The sequence below is a fragment of the Lissotriton vulgaris genome, chromosome 4_1 (assembly GCF_964263255.1).
Source record: "Lissotriton vulgaris chromosome 4_1, aLisVul1.2, whole genome shotgun sequence".
Taxonomy (NCBI): Eukaryota; Metazoa; Chordata; class Amphibia; order Caudata; family Salamandridae; genus Lissotriton; species Lissotriton vulgaris.
The window spans coordinates 557,687,584-557,702,199 of record NC_141691.1 but is presented as its reverse complement, the minus strand read 5'-3'; the positions used below and the strand labels follow the sequence as shown (position 1 = coordinate 557,702,199).

The 14,616-nt window shown below is 49.0% G+C and overlaps 1 protein-coding gene across 1 annotated transcript; it reads left to right on the top strand.

The window, feature by feature from the left end:
• The first annotated feature begins 11,453 nt into the window (after positions 1–11,453).
• LOC147722252 (uncharacterized) lies at positions 11,454–13,142 on the top strand. Its single transcript, XM_086967287.1, has 2 exons — positions 11,454–11,586; positions 12,355–13,142. The coding sequence occupies exons 1-2, from the start codon at positions 11,454–11,456 to the stop codon at positions 13,140–13,142; spliced, it is 921 nt and encodes a 306-aa protein (XP_086823413.1).
• The last annotated feature ends 1,474 nt before the right edge of the window (positions 13,143–14,616 follow it).

The window sequence follows — 14,616 nt, the reverse complement described above, 5'->3', positions numbered from 1 at the left end:
AAAAACAACATAAATGATCTAGTTATCTAGGACACTTTAATAGCATTCCAATGTCACATGTGTGTCCCTAAAAGTTCAAGACTAGGTAGCTGGATAAATTAGCCAAATGATTACAGGTACTAGATAAAAACACTTTGTTTGTAGAAGATCACAGCTTCTGCCTTATCAAAACACATACTACTGGTTCCCAACATGTGGCCGGAGCCAAACTCCCTCTCTAGTGATGATTACATATTTACCTGGCAACAGCTGTGCTGTCATGCCAGACCACAACAAAAGGATTACTTTTCAAACACTCTAGGCCTGATTCACAAGGTAAACTTACACTTCTGTTGTAAGTTTACAATTGTTTGCTATTCACAAAGTAGTATCTTTATGAATGCAACTCTCTGTACATAAACAGATAGGACTGTCCTATATTTTATGCACAGAGACTCTGCAGTTGTAAAGTTCACAATTGTAAAATACCTTTGTGAATAGCTAGCAATCATAAACTTACATAACAGTATGTGTTTACCTTTGTGAATCAGACCCCCTCAATGTAATTTCTAACTGCAAAAAAATATATATAGTTCTCCATGTAATGCCACGAGCTGACACCAAAACTTGGCAATAATATCATCCAGTTAATGCCTGAGGGAATCAAAACTAAGGAGGCTGACTCAAACCCTCTCTGAATGCTCTATATTTGAAATGTTTTGCTTTATATGTTGCATGTTGTGTCAAACGTGTTGGGCTACAATGAGATCTGGCACACAGCTAAAGTTGTCCCTATCCTAACCTAAAAAGAAAAAAAAAGATGTATACCTGTTTTCCTTGATTTTGTCTACCTTTACTCATTATGGAAATGTCCATGTCCCCCTTTGTCAGTGTAGTTTGTGTAATACGCTTCTTGGCAGGGTTATTGCTAAGTTTTTGGGGCTGATCACGATGGCGGGCGGAACATCGTCCATACTGCCATTGCTATGGGAAAAAAATGCACCATTGGCTTGCGGCGGCACTGCCGGTCCCATCACGATGCACTGCGGGGAAAAAACACTTGCCGCGGTCGGAATCCTTGAAACACCGCCGTGCACGTGCGGAAAAGCTGAAACACCATCCACGGCGGTCCTATTCGCTGCGGCAAGCCCAAAAACCGCCAATACACCAGCGGAATTCCCACCAGTGCAATCATGATGGCACCGCGGTGCTTGCGGTACAACCGCTTGTTACCGACCGCCGCAAATGTCACTAATGATGAATGTGAGCCCCGGAAACTGGACCAGCGCATTCCGACCGCGGCAGTACATCGGAAATAGTAATGACGGTTAAGGACTACTACAGCACAAAACCAACTAATGTGGAAGTGCAACTGGCTCAGCTCAGCCAATAGAAACAAGTAATACATCCCATTGACAGATGCCCCTGGAACACAAAAACTACAAAACCCAGCTCAACACAGACAACACACCTGACATGAATACTCCCTGAAAACACACTGACATAGCTGAGCATGAAAGCAGCCCCTGGCTAATCCACACTCCCCATCAAAACTCCAGAAGCGAAGGGCCCTACCTCATCACACAACCAAAAGCAAAACCTGAACACATCACCCCATCACAAGCACACCCACACCCACACCACACACATCATCACCCCACCCACAACTGCACTCCCAACCACTCAGCACATCACACACCATGGCACAGAAAATACCAAAATTCACTGATGGTGAGTTGTCAGTCATGGTGAATGAGATCATAGGAGTAGAGCCATACATCTTAAGAAGCAAGGTACAACAGACCCCTGCAGCCAGGCAAAGTCAAATGTGGCAAAGGATAGTGGACAGAGTCAATGCTAAAGGGAAAGTTCCACGCAACAGGAAGGAGATCAGGAAGAGGTGGACTGACCTCAAGAGCAAGGTCAAGGGGAAGAACAGCAAGAACCGTGAGCTGGCCAACCGTACTGGCAGTGGACCTCCCACCCACCAAGAACATTCAACCCATGTGAGGAGAAGGTGCTGGGTATACTGCACCCAGAGAGTTGCACTGGAATTGAGGGTTTGTTTGGAGTCTGGTTGTACCAACAAAATACTGCCAAAACACTGTAATGTAGTATCTTGCACAACTCTAAAGCAACTGTTCCTAGGCCCAAATGTCCTCATGTCCAAAACACTCCCCCCAAACAGATCTCACAGATCCCACATGAACTCCCTCTCATCCAGCACAAATGTACCTAGCAGTATTTAAGTGGTGGCACATGTACAGGCAGCCTACACTACAACTCCCACCAGGCCCCCTTGTCCCACAGCTGAGCAGGATGTAGCACTACACCAGAAGCATGTGGCAGCCATTGCATTGTTCACCTCCAGCCAACAGGCAGGTAGCCATCTTGCCTGAGAGGCCTGTTTGAGGGGAGGGAGGCCTGTACCACCACTCCCATCATGCCTCCTGTCCCACAGCCTACCCAGATGGAGCTCTCCCTCCCACCCCACCCAGGAGCACCTGCAAGCCGTTGCAGCACCCCAAACGAACTAACAGGTAGGTAGCCATCTTGCCTGGGAGGGCTGTTTGGGGGAGGGAGGCCTGTACCACTACTCCCACCATGCCCCCTGTGCCACAGCAGCATCCAGATGGATCCCTCCCCCACCCCACCCAGTAAGCACCTGCAAGGCATTGCATAGTTCACCTTCACCAAACAGGTAGGTAGCCATCTTGCCTGGGAGGGCTGTTTGGGGGGAGAGAGGCCAGGACCACAACTCCCACCATGCCCCCTGTCCCACAGCATCATCCAGCTGGATCCCTCCCCCACCCCACCCAGGATCACCTGCAAGGCATTGCATAGTTCACCTTCACCAAACAGGTAGGTAGCCATCTTGCTTGGGAGGGCTGTTTGGGGGGGAGGGGCCTGTACCACAACTCCCGCCATGCCCCCTGTCCCACAGCATTATCCAGATGGATCCCTCCCGCACCCCACCCAGGAACACCTGCAAGGCATTGCATAGTTCTCCTTCACCAAACAGGTAGGTAGCCATCTTGCATGGGAGGGCTGTTTGGGGGCTGAGAGGCCTGTACTACAACTCCCACCATGCGCAGCGGGCGCGTCGACGGCACGCCGAAGGTGCGCCTAAGGTAAGTCCGTCTGCGCCCTTCCGCAGCCTGCCGGAGCAAGGGGCATGTTACTCTGCCAAACTTATTACCTATACTGCCTCTGATTTGACACTCCTGCACTCCCAGTGGCCCCTCCGCCTGACCATACTTGCTAGATTAGACTCACTGGGACTGTTCTGCCCCCGAAGGGCTTTCCCGGAGTTTGACCCCCTTTTGACCATGGCCCCTCCATCTGCTATGCAGATCCCCTTGGCCGCCCCTCCCCCTCCCGCCAAAAGAGCTGTCAGTTCCAACTTCACAGTGAGCTACTTGAATACCCGCTCACTGGTCAAGCACCAGCTGGAGATTTTCTAGCTCCTGGACTCTGATAAACCTGACATGCTTTTTGTCACCGAGACTTGGCTTAATGAGGAGTCTTCTCCGGACATCCTCGCGGCGGTCCCGCCGGGTTACTACATTTTCCAAGCCAATAGAACCTCGGGTAAGCCGGGTGGTGGGGTGGCAGCCATTATTAAACATCCTATTAGATTTTCTTCACTAGCTACTGCCCGTATCCCTTTGGTCGACTGCCTTATTCTTAGATTGGAATCCCCAGTGGCCCCCCTTATCTGTGTCCTGGTTTATCGCCCCCCTCAGCCTATGCCCAACTTCCCGTCAATGTTCGGTGACATGCTCTCCCAGCTGGTCATTAATAACTCAAAAATCCTGATTCTAGGGGACTTCAACTACTGGCCCTTTGATGACAGAGAGTGTGTCTGTTCATCCACCTTTTCCGACTTGTTATTTGGCATGAACTGCTCTCAACATGTTCATTTAGCAACTCATGTCAAAGGCCACATCCTCGACCAGGTTTGGACCTCTAACCTGGATATCTCCTCTCCCCTTGTTCTTCCCTGTCCTTGGTCGGACCATTCCATTATTTCCTTCTCCTTTGCCGTTACCACCCATGCTAGTAGTACCCTTGAGGTCAATCTTCCAGCTAGGAACTGGAATAGGGCTGATTTGGGCACTTTTGTCACTTTACTTAGAGTCTCACCCCCACCTGAGTGCGATTCTCAAGACACTCAAGCATTAGGCCTGCAGCGCTGGCTCGAATCAGCTAGTGATACCGTAGCCCCCTTTAAATATGGCAGGTTAAAGCAACCCCATGACGCGCAAAGATGGTTCTCAGAGGAACTTAAAGTAAAGAAACTTAAACTTAGACAAGCTGAGCGTTGGTGGCGATGAGACTACGCCCCTGACAAGAAGTTGGTATTCACGACACTGCTCAAAGACTATAAGCTAGCTATCCTGCAAGCCAAAACTTCTTATTTCTCCAAGAAAATTGTAGACTCAGCCTCTAAGGCAAAAGACATTTTTTCCATTGTGGAAGAACTCTCGCACCCAGATAGGATTACTATTAAACCTCCCCCCTCCCAGGCACTTTGTGACTCCCTTAATTTGTTTTTCATTGAAAAAGTCACTAAAATTAAAAACAGTATTTCTTGTCTTGCTCCCCCTGACTCATCCACTCCAGCCACCACTCCTGCTGTTCATAATCCTCAGCAAATTACACAGATACCCTCTATTTCGGAGGACGAGTTCCTAGCCCTGCTAAATAAGGTGACCTCTGGCTCCCCCATTGACTGCTGTCCCCCCTATGTCCTGCGTGAGGCCTTTACTGCCTGCCCCACCCCCCCTCTGACTCTTCTCAAAAACTCACTCAAAGTGGGCTTGGTCCCTAGCTCTTTTAAAACCGCTGCGGTGGTGCCCATTCTCAAAAAGCCCAATGCTGACCCATCCCTTATGAACAACCTTCACCCCATTTCCTTACTCCCTTACCTCAGTAAAGTACTTGGGCCCATGTCACACACTTCATGAGCTCATTCATTGAGCACTCGCAGTTCCTCGACCCTCAACAGGCCGATTTTCGACCTGCCCATTCAACTGAGCTGGTCATTCTCTCAGTGATGGAGGAGCTGCGGAGGGGCGTGGACTGTAACATCAGTCAGGCTTTTGTGCTTCTGGATTTGTCGGCTGCCTTCGACACGGTCGACCATGATATCCTGGTCGGCCGTGTCGAGGAGGCTGCATCCGGGGATTACCCCTTGACTGGGCTCACTCGTTCGTGAGTAACCGTCACCAGGCTGTCCGTCTCTCTCAGTTCTCTGCTGATAAGGTTGGGTTGACATGCGGTGTCCCGCAGGGTTCCTCTCTTTCCCCCCTCTTTTTCAACTTGTATCTTACCCCCCTTATTCAGTCTTTTACGAGGCAGCAATGTCACTGCATTTAATTCTGCAGATGACATTCAACTGATCCTCGATATCGACCCCTCGGACCAATCCACCCACAACTTCCAGTCTACTCTGTGTCATATCAGCGATTGGATGGGGGCAAATCACCTGAAACTCAACCTCAATAAGACCAAACTGGTTCTTATCGGGGGCGCCTCCAACCCGTGGAGTTCTAACTTTTGGCCTACTCGTCTAGGTCTCCCCCCGCCCTGCTGACTCTGCTAAAAGCCTTGGGGTGGTTATCTGTAAAGACCTTTCAATGAAACCCCAGATTAACACGGTGGTCTCCTCTAGTTTTTTTCACTTACGTAAAATCCGCAAGATATCCCGATTCCTCACTACTGAGGCTCTCACCCTGGCTTTATTGGCCCTGGTAGTTTCCAGGTTAGATTATGCCAACTCCCTTTATGTTGGCATTCCTGCCTACCAGTTGAATCAATTTCAGCTGGTTCAGAATCAGGCTGCACGATTGATTTTCAAACAGCCCAGGTACCAGCATGTTCGTCCCCTGTTAAAAACCCTCCATTGGCTCCCTGTAGCTGAACGTTGTAACTTCAAACTAGGCTGCACCATCTTTAAAGCGCTGGCTGGCCTCGGCCCAGCCTTCATCTCTTCTCTCCTTTACCACTATGCCCCCTCTCGTAACCTCCGATCCTCCCATCTTGCCTTACTTAAGATATCCACCTTCAAACGCAAGAAACATGGAGGGCTCAGATTCTCGTTTCTTACCCCTTCTTTTTGGAACGCACTCCCCTTAGAGTTTAGGCTCACCACCTCTTACCCCCACTTGTTCTGTAAAGCACATAACTAGGTCTTCCTTCTGCCCCGTTCCTTTTTTCTCCTCCCCGTTCTCACCTCTCCTTATCTGCCTCCCTTTTGCCCATAGCGCCAAGAAACCGTTTGGTGTAAGTGCGCTCTATAAGAACTTTTACATAACATAACATCATCTGTAGCATCAAATGTCACAAATATCAGTGTAACATCAAGCTTTTTGCGTGCAACTCAATTTCCATATGTCCTCTGTCCAACTGGAGAACGACAACGAACTATACAGGATGATGACAACGTGAGCACTCAGATGCAGATTCACTCATATTCTCCGCCTTGGAATCTGAAGCTGGCCCCTCTGGTGTGCCAGGGAATAACATGGCTCGAGCCCTCACTGTCACCACCACCACGGCAACAACTGACCTGGCCCCTGCCACCACAACCTGTGTGGCATCCACCAACATCCTCTCCACCACGGCAACAACAACTGGGCTGGCCTCTGCCACTACGACTTGTGTGCCATCCACCACCATCCTCTCCACCACGGCAACAACTGTCCTAACCCCTGCCACCACGACCTTTGTGGCCTCCAACAACCCCATCATCACTACTGCCTGTAACAATCGCCCTGCCACGTGGTTACCAACACCACCGCACATTCACAGCATGGCAGGGAGAGTGTGCCAGTGCGTCATGGGATAATGCCACATGGACATGGCAGGAGGGCAGGTGGGAGAAGACATGGGGCAGAGACACAGGAGGACAGTGACCCTGAATCCCAGGCCACTATTGCAAGAGTCCTTGGTTCCTTCCAGGAGAACCATGGAGTACTCTGCCAGCTTGCAGACGACATGCATGAGAGCCGCGTGCTGCAGCAGTCCATGGACACACGGATGGGCCAACTGGTCGACATTGTTGACCAGCTAGTGGGGGTGCTGAGGGACAGGCTCCCAGGCACAAGTGCAGATCAACCCCCCTCTAGTGGCATGCCTGCCAGGCAGAACAACGAATCAGCCATGGACACAGAGAGGGCTGTGCAGGAGGAGAGAGAGTCCACGGACACCAGTGACCCTGGAGCAAGTGCAGCCCCTGCCAAACACTCAATGGGGCCATCTGAGAATCCACAGGGGAGGATCTGGTGGCAGGCCATCATACCAATGTCACACACGGAGCCAGCCATGATGGTTCGTTGTCCTTCCCCCTTACATGGACTCTGTAGACTCTGTTAGCCTACGTTGCCAAGTTAATGGCCTGAGTATGTTGGACTGTGAGACTCCTGCTTTGTGCAGACTACTACATTTATCTCATCTACCATGACAGACAAACAATGTATACACTCCTCACAATTGTGTACATATTCACTTCACTTGCACAAATCCTCGGTTTCAATAAACACCCATCACATACCTATGTCTGTGTCAGTGCCATGTTTATTTACGTAGGTACAATGACAATTCAGTGTCCCCCGTAACACCAGCAGTGAATATGAAGAGGCCTTGACAGTGTGAATGAACCTGGAAAGACAGAAGAGAATGACATTTACTACTCATGTCATGCCATTGCAGCTGAAACGCATCAAAAGTCATCAATGGTACTTAGACAAGCACAGATAGCAATGCACAATAAACTCAGCATACACATGAAGTACCTGGAGACAAATACCCTGTGCAACACACATCAGCCATCCTTTCACACGCAACAACAGGCAGCAGTCGAAAACATTAATGACTTCACACTGACATCCAAGCCAACACATGATCTCCCTGTCCTACCAAGTCACTCACATTCAAGGAAGTAGTTGTCAATTAGCTGTTGACGCCGGTCACCACCTTCCTCTTCACCACTATCGTCATCACTGGAAGTGTGTGGGTTTTCAGGAGGGGCATCTGCTGCTCATCCTCATCCAGGATTAGTGGAACAGCATTGCGCATTGCAAGGTTGTGGAGCATGCAGCATACCACTACTATCCAGCACACCTTCTGTGAGGAATACAACAGTGCACCTCCACTTTTGTCCAAGCACCAGAATCGGGACTTCAGCAGGCCGAAGGTGCGCTCAATCACACAGCGTGTCCTACTATGTGCCTCGTTGTAGTTGACTACACCCGGGGTTCCTGGATTCCTAATTGGGCTCAGCAGCCAAAGCCGGTTTGGATACGCCAAGTCACCTAGATGTGGCATACACAGAAAAAGTTAGATATACAAACAGTGGAAGAGAACAGCATGTCACACACAGCACACAACTTGACCCAGTCTACTCACCTACAAACCATGCACGCTCTAGATGCAGATATGCCATCAACCGTGGTACTACGCTGCTTCACAGGATGTTAGAGACAAGGGCAGAGCCGGAAAATCTTGCACACACATGGCTGATGATCAAATCAGCTTGGCACTCCACCTGCACATTAATGGAATGGTAGTGCTTCCTGCTCCTATACACCTGCTCACGTGCTTGTGGTGGTGCAAGGCCAATGTGTGTGCAGTCAATGGACCCTACTACATAAGGAATACGGCCAAGAGCATAAAAACCAGACTTCACAGCTGGCAAATCTTGTCTACTTGGGAAACTAATGTATTGGTCCTTGTACCGCATCATTACCGACACAACCTCCCACAGCACCATGCGGAGCGTGCCTTGTGCCATACCACCACCAATGGCAACCGTGTATTGGAAAGAGCCAGTAGCAAAAAAAGGCAGGGCTGCCATGAGCGCCGCTGTTTGGGACAGGGCAGTTGGATATGTCCGTTGAGGTGTCAGATGGGGCTCCAACTGAGCACACAGCTCTTGCAGTGTTATGTGATCAAGACAGAACTTCCTGATGACGTCCACATTCTCCATGTCTGCCAGCAGTGTGAAAGGACGGTGCACATTTGGTCATCGCCCACATGACAAGGAAGAGGAATAATGTAATTCAGATAAAGCTATGACATATGTGAAACATATTACATATTGAATTATGCAGCACAAACAATTAATGGACTTCAACCGTTCATGAATCCACAACTCAGATGCAGGTACACATTGAACACATGTCGTGTTACATCAGGTCATGTTGCACATACTGACTAACTCAAAAACAAATTTAGACGCCGTGAATGGCACACAAATGCATCTTGTGTACCAAGCCCTAGAAGAAGGTGACACAGCATATGTATGATACAGCTACACTGCTGATGAACATGTAGCTGCAGTGCCTGCCACACCTTGCAAATCAACCTGCATAGACCACCAGTGTTCACCACAATGTAAACAGAGTGTGTAAGCCGACCACATGTACTACATCATTCAGATATGTGCACAACAAAATGACCGCAGTATATGTCCATGCAATCATGTGTGTAGACTGATTGTCCCTCTCACACAGTGTTTACATGGTAAATATGACAGTAGCAAGAGATGTACATGCACACACATGTCATGGCTGACAGAAGTAAGTGCATGTCAAAGCATTTCAGTTTGCCCACACACATGGCATTTGTAGGTATCAGTGAGTTGTATGTCACAGTAGCATTGATATTGAGATACAACTGCAAGAAGACACTGTGGTGCCCTCTTGTCCAGGAAGAAAAGTCGCTGAGTCACATTGCTAGTGCATACAGTGTCCATATGTGCGGTAGGCGTACTCGGCATCCGCGGGTCAGCTCATTGGATGTACTTAGAAGATGCAACATAGCGGTAGCGACCGCTTGGCCTCTGCGGTGGGACACCGCCAATGCGATTGCAGCCAATGGGACCCGCAATCGCGGTGATGTGATGCAACATTTGAAAACCACGGTAAGCATGTTCCGCATCCGCGGGTCAGCTCATTGGACATACTTGAAAGATAGCTGCCAGCCAGCCCAATTACAGTAGCTGACTATCACTGTAACAACCCCAGGGGCCTATAAATGTCTGTGAAAGCCCAACAGATCTTGCATGCCTTCAGACACTGCTGAATGCCATTCCTCCACAGCAACTGCTTGTTTCCCAGATTCCTGGATACTGTGAAATCGAGGATGGAGAAAGTCAGGGCCAGTCCCTTCACCACAGAGGAGATTGAGTTTCTGGTGGACGAGGTCCTTGGACAGTATGGGCGGCTTTTTGGTGCGCCAGGTGTACTGGTAAATGTGACTGAATACAATTGTGATACTGCTCAGAATGTCACCTTGATGTTCCTGTGCACTAGTATGTGCCTGTGAGTGCAAGTTCATGTGCAGGCATCCATATAGTTATCATTGCATGCTCCATACATGGGCCCTGTGAAATGCATTGGGACTCATGAGCGGAGGAGGTAATATGTACACCTTTCCAGCCATTCCTGCTCTACAGCAATGAACATGTTGTTGTGAGATTAGCTATTGTAAATCAGGGTCACACTGCCATGCAATGCAACGTAAAGTAAATGATGTGTGTAGCCTCATAAGGCAACATAGCGACAGGGCAGAGGGTAGATAGTGCCTTGCATTTTTCAAAGCTGGCACACAGACAAATGTTGTTAGATACAGTCCAAGTCAGGACTTACTCTGACTGTACCATGTGATGTTATTGCCCACTCACACGTGACAAACTCACTAGTGGATGTTCATATGTATACTGTAATAGGCCAATGGATGATGTGTGTTGTGAAATGCTATAGCGCATGAGGTTTCGGTGTGCAGCATGTTCAAAAGTCCTATGCGTGACCATTACCCAGTTCTGTAAATTGCACCTCCACACACCTATTACCCTTAGAGCCATCATAGGACTGAGTATTGCACAATACAGGTATTGACTTTGTGATAAGGGCATGATGACTATGAATATGTCAAGAAATGCGTCATACACGAGGCAGTGAGGCATCACCATGCCAAGGGCATTGGGGTTTGGGGGGAGTGGTTGACACAGTCATTCAGGTACAACACATCTGTTGCAGTGTTACATGTGTTGCTCACTCACAGACTGAGTCACCGATTGAGGCCTACTGCACATAGCTTTCAGTGCTGCCATTGTGCCTGTGTAGGTGATGGCCATGTCCTGTGTCCAGCATCATACGTGCATATGTATGTAGTGATGTCATGCAAATGTACAATGTGTAATGCTCTATAGCCTGTGATGAGGATATTGTTCTTCGTGTGGCATGCATTTCCGTTTTCCTGTACTGACACACTTTGTGAATTCACACAGGGTGTCTGATACTTCCTTTTCTTGTCTCCCATGCCTGCAGTTGAAGGTCAACCAACGTAAGGCAGCATGGAAGGACATTGCACTGAAGGTTCGGGCCCTCGGTGTATCCAACAGATGGCACACACACTGGCATAAGAGGTGGGACGACATCTCCCGTCTCAGCAAGACCGTGGGAGAGATGACGTTGGGGCTGGCACCTCGGACAGGCAGGCTGGCGCGATGGACCCTGACTCTAATTATTTCCTGCATCTTGGCTGTGACACAGCCAGAACTGTATGGACGTTTGAGGGACCATCAGCAGGATATATGTGGTGAGTATTCCAAGAAGGCCGACTTCATGTGTGACTGACTGACTGCATGAACGGCATCTGTGAGCCACTTCTGTTGTCGTTGATGTGTCAATTCCGATGAGATTACTACTCAGTAGCCTTTGTGTGGAGTACAGGTGTCATGTTACTTCCATGGATGTGAATCCACATGTTTAAGGTACAATGGCACTTGATGGTGCATCATGACATGTGCGATAATGACATGTGCATTGTGGGTGTTAGCGACATCAGCAGGCAGTCTACAGCAGTGTGCAACATGTAAGTGTGCATTTGACTATCTGTCCCTTGCAGGACTTTGAAATGGTGTGACCTACACTTCTGACAACAAAGTGCAAATGTTTTTGTGATTACTTGCACGATGTGATATGCATCATTAGCTCTGGTACAATGTAAGATGCAATTGCTAGTATTTGTGTTGCCTCCTTACAGTGACTGCATATGTGACAGGGGCAACAGGCTGTGTTTTATGCCTCCATCACATACTGGCATGTGGGTTTGCCTACTGGGATGTACATGTTAGGTTCATAGGGAGTACGGCGACGATGTTTGCCTGTGTGTACATCACATGGGACCTTGCTGTCAACAATGCATGTTTGCATCTGCATCTGTACCTAGCATTGTTGTTACAAACGCACCCTGCACAGGGTGTCGTGCAACATGGTGTTCTCATTATGTACTTCTGTGTTGTGCATGCATATGTTCTTTTATGTCTCTTGCACTGTACTAAAACTATGTCTCTGTCCATTGCAGAATCGACTGAGTGCACAAGAGGCAATGAGACAGATACCAATGCTGAAGCATCTGGCACGCATAAGTCACATGAGGTCACTGACACGGAGGTGTCCAGCGGCTTGGAGGGGGACAGTAGTGTCCATGAAAAATCGCACCCAGAGAGCCCAACATCTACATCTGATGACTCCAGTGGGGAGTCCGCAGCCATGGTGGCCTCAGGGAGTGACAATGCAGAATCTACATCCATGACACATCGGCCAGTACCCACCATCCCGCCTACTACCACTAGTGCATTTCGTGCACGCAGGGCTGTCAAGGGTAGAGTCGCATTCACCCCAGGCACTGATGCCCCTGCCCCACTGTCCCCTGCTGCCCTCAGTGTTGAGGCGGTAGACCTCTTACTGCAGTTGTGTGTGGGGCAGACAGCTCTACTAAATGCATATCAGGATCAGGACAAGAAGTTGGGACACGTTCTGGCATTCATGGAGGGCGTTCATTCAGACATGGGTGGGCTACACAGGACTCTCCAGGGTTTGACCTCGACCGTGACTGCTGCTATTCAGCTGTCTCGACCTCAAGGTCTGGCTCCTGTACCTTCAACAAGCACCCTACCAGTGGCAACACCTGTGGAGAGTGTAGACACAACAGAGCCCTCAGGCCCCAAGGTGGTAAGACGCAGCCCACGACAGCACCACCCCAAGCGTGGCAGACCACAAACACCAGCCCCTAAACTAGACACAGTCAGACAGGGAGACATAGAAACAAGCCCTTCAGATGAGACTCTGGGCCATGAGGCAAAGAAGTAGGCCTCTAGCTCACATTCCAAGACATCACACACAGCACAGGACCCTCCCATCCAGAAAACTGCTGCTAAAGACACAAAGTTGCCATGCCTGCTGTGGTGCAGGTGCCAGTGAAGTCGAAGCAACAACAGCTCCCTAAGACACCCTGACCACAAACCTCCACTCCCACCAACACCTCTGTGAAGCGTAGTCAGGATAGCAATGTGCGTGGGGCAACAGGACAACAGGGGATGGGGAGAAAAAGTCAGGCCAACACCAAGGCTAAAACCAAATCCATCAAATCCTCACAGGGACAGACGCCTGCACCTGTGACACCTTTGTCAGAGGGTGTATCTGTTGTGCCCAGACCACTTCCCCGTCAGCCAAAGACAATTCTGAAATATAATATCCCTAAGAAATGTAGAGTCAGCCCTCCACATTCTCCTCCACCCACTCTGTCTCACAGCGCTTATGCACGCCTCCACGTGCCACCATGCCACCCGGGCTATGCAGCCTTCCGTATGGCACAGCCACTACTCCCCCTGCCTCTGCTGGTCCTCTGTCTCCTAGGTCAGGTCCTACCACTGGGCTCGACACTCTGCCACTTCAAAGTCCAGAAGACATGCAGGTCGGATGCCAAATGCTTCCCACATTCCCATCTCTCCCACAGCTTTGCCTGGACGGAACCCTGGTATCACCGTAGCATTTGGGTTCACATGTCAGTGCACTGTGTGGCACATTCGCTGTGTACATTCTCATGCACACATGAGCATTGTTTGAACTATGAACTGGACAATGTCATTTCCTTTGTTGGCAATTTGATGCCTGCAAATCATGGTATTTTGCAATAAAGTCTGTTACTCCTGTCATATACTTCATTGGTGCAGTTGCTGAACTAAACAGTTTTATGGGTGTGTATGGCTCAATGTGCAACATGCTCTGCATGGCACTTCCATATTGCTATTTCATTGATTACGCTTGTAACAGTTTGACTGACGTGACACTCACTTTTGTGAGGATCAACTATGTGGCTTGGGAGTGCAATTATGCTTGTTTGTGTTGATGTGCTCGTACACTCATCATATCACCTTGAGATTCCTTCAATTGTACACTTGTAATGTTAGGAGGCTATGCCACAAGAGATGGGGTATTGTACACACAGTGTGACTTGTGGGGTAGCCATGGTTGGTATTATCTGTGTGATAGGTTTGGATGTGTAAACAGTAATGTGTGTGTTGTAATCTTGTGTAGGTCCTGTCTGCATACTCACTTGGGTATATTTGTATGTGCGCACTTGAGTTGTCAGACAGTGTGCTTGGCCTGTCCTTGTCATTGTTGTTGATGTGTATGTTGGACTTAACGTGCCGTATACACATGTGTATGATCCTGGTATGCATTGCCTGTTTGTTTATTTGGTCTGACAAGTGCCACTAATTGTTTGCACATGGATGAGTTTGATATTGGGCAGTTTGTCCTTCCACTCCTTGTGGACACATTC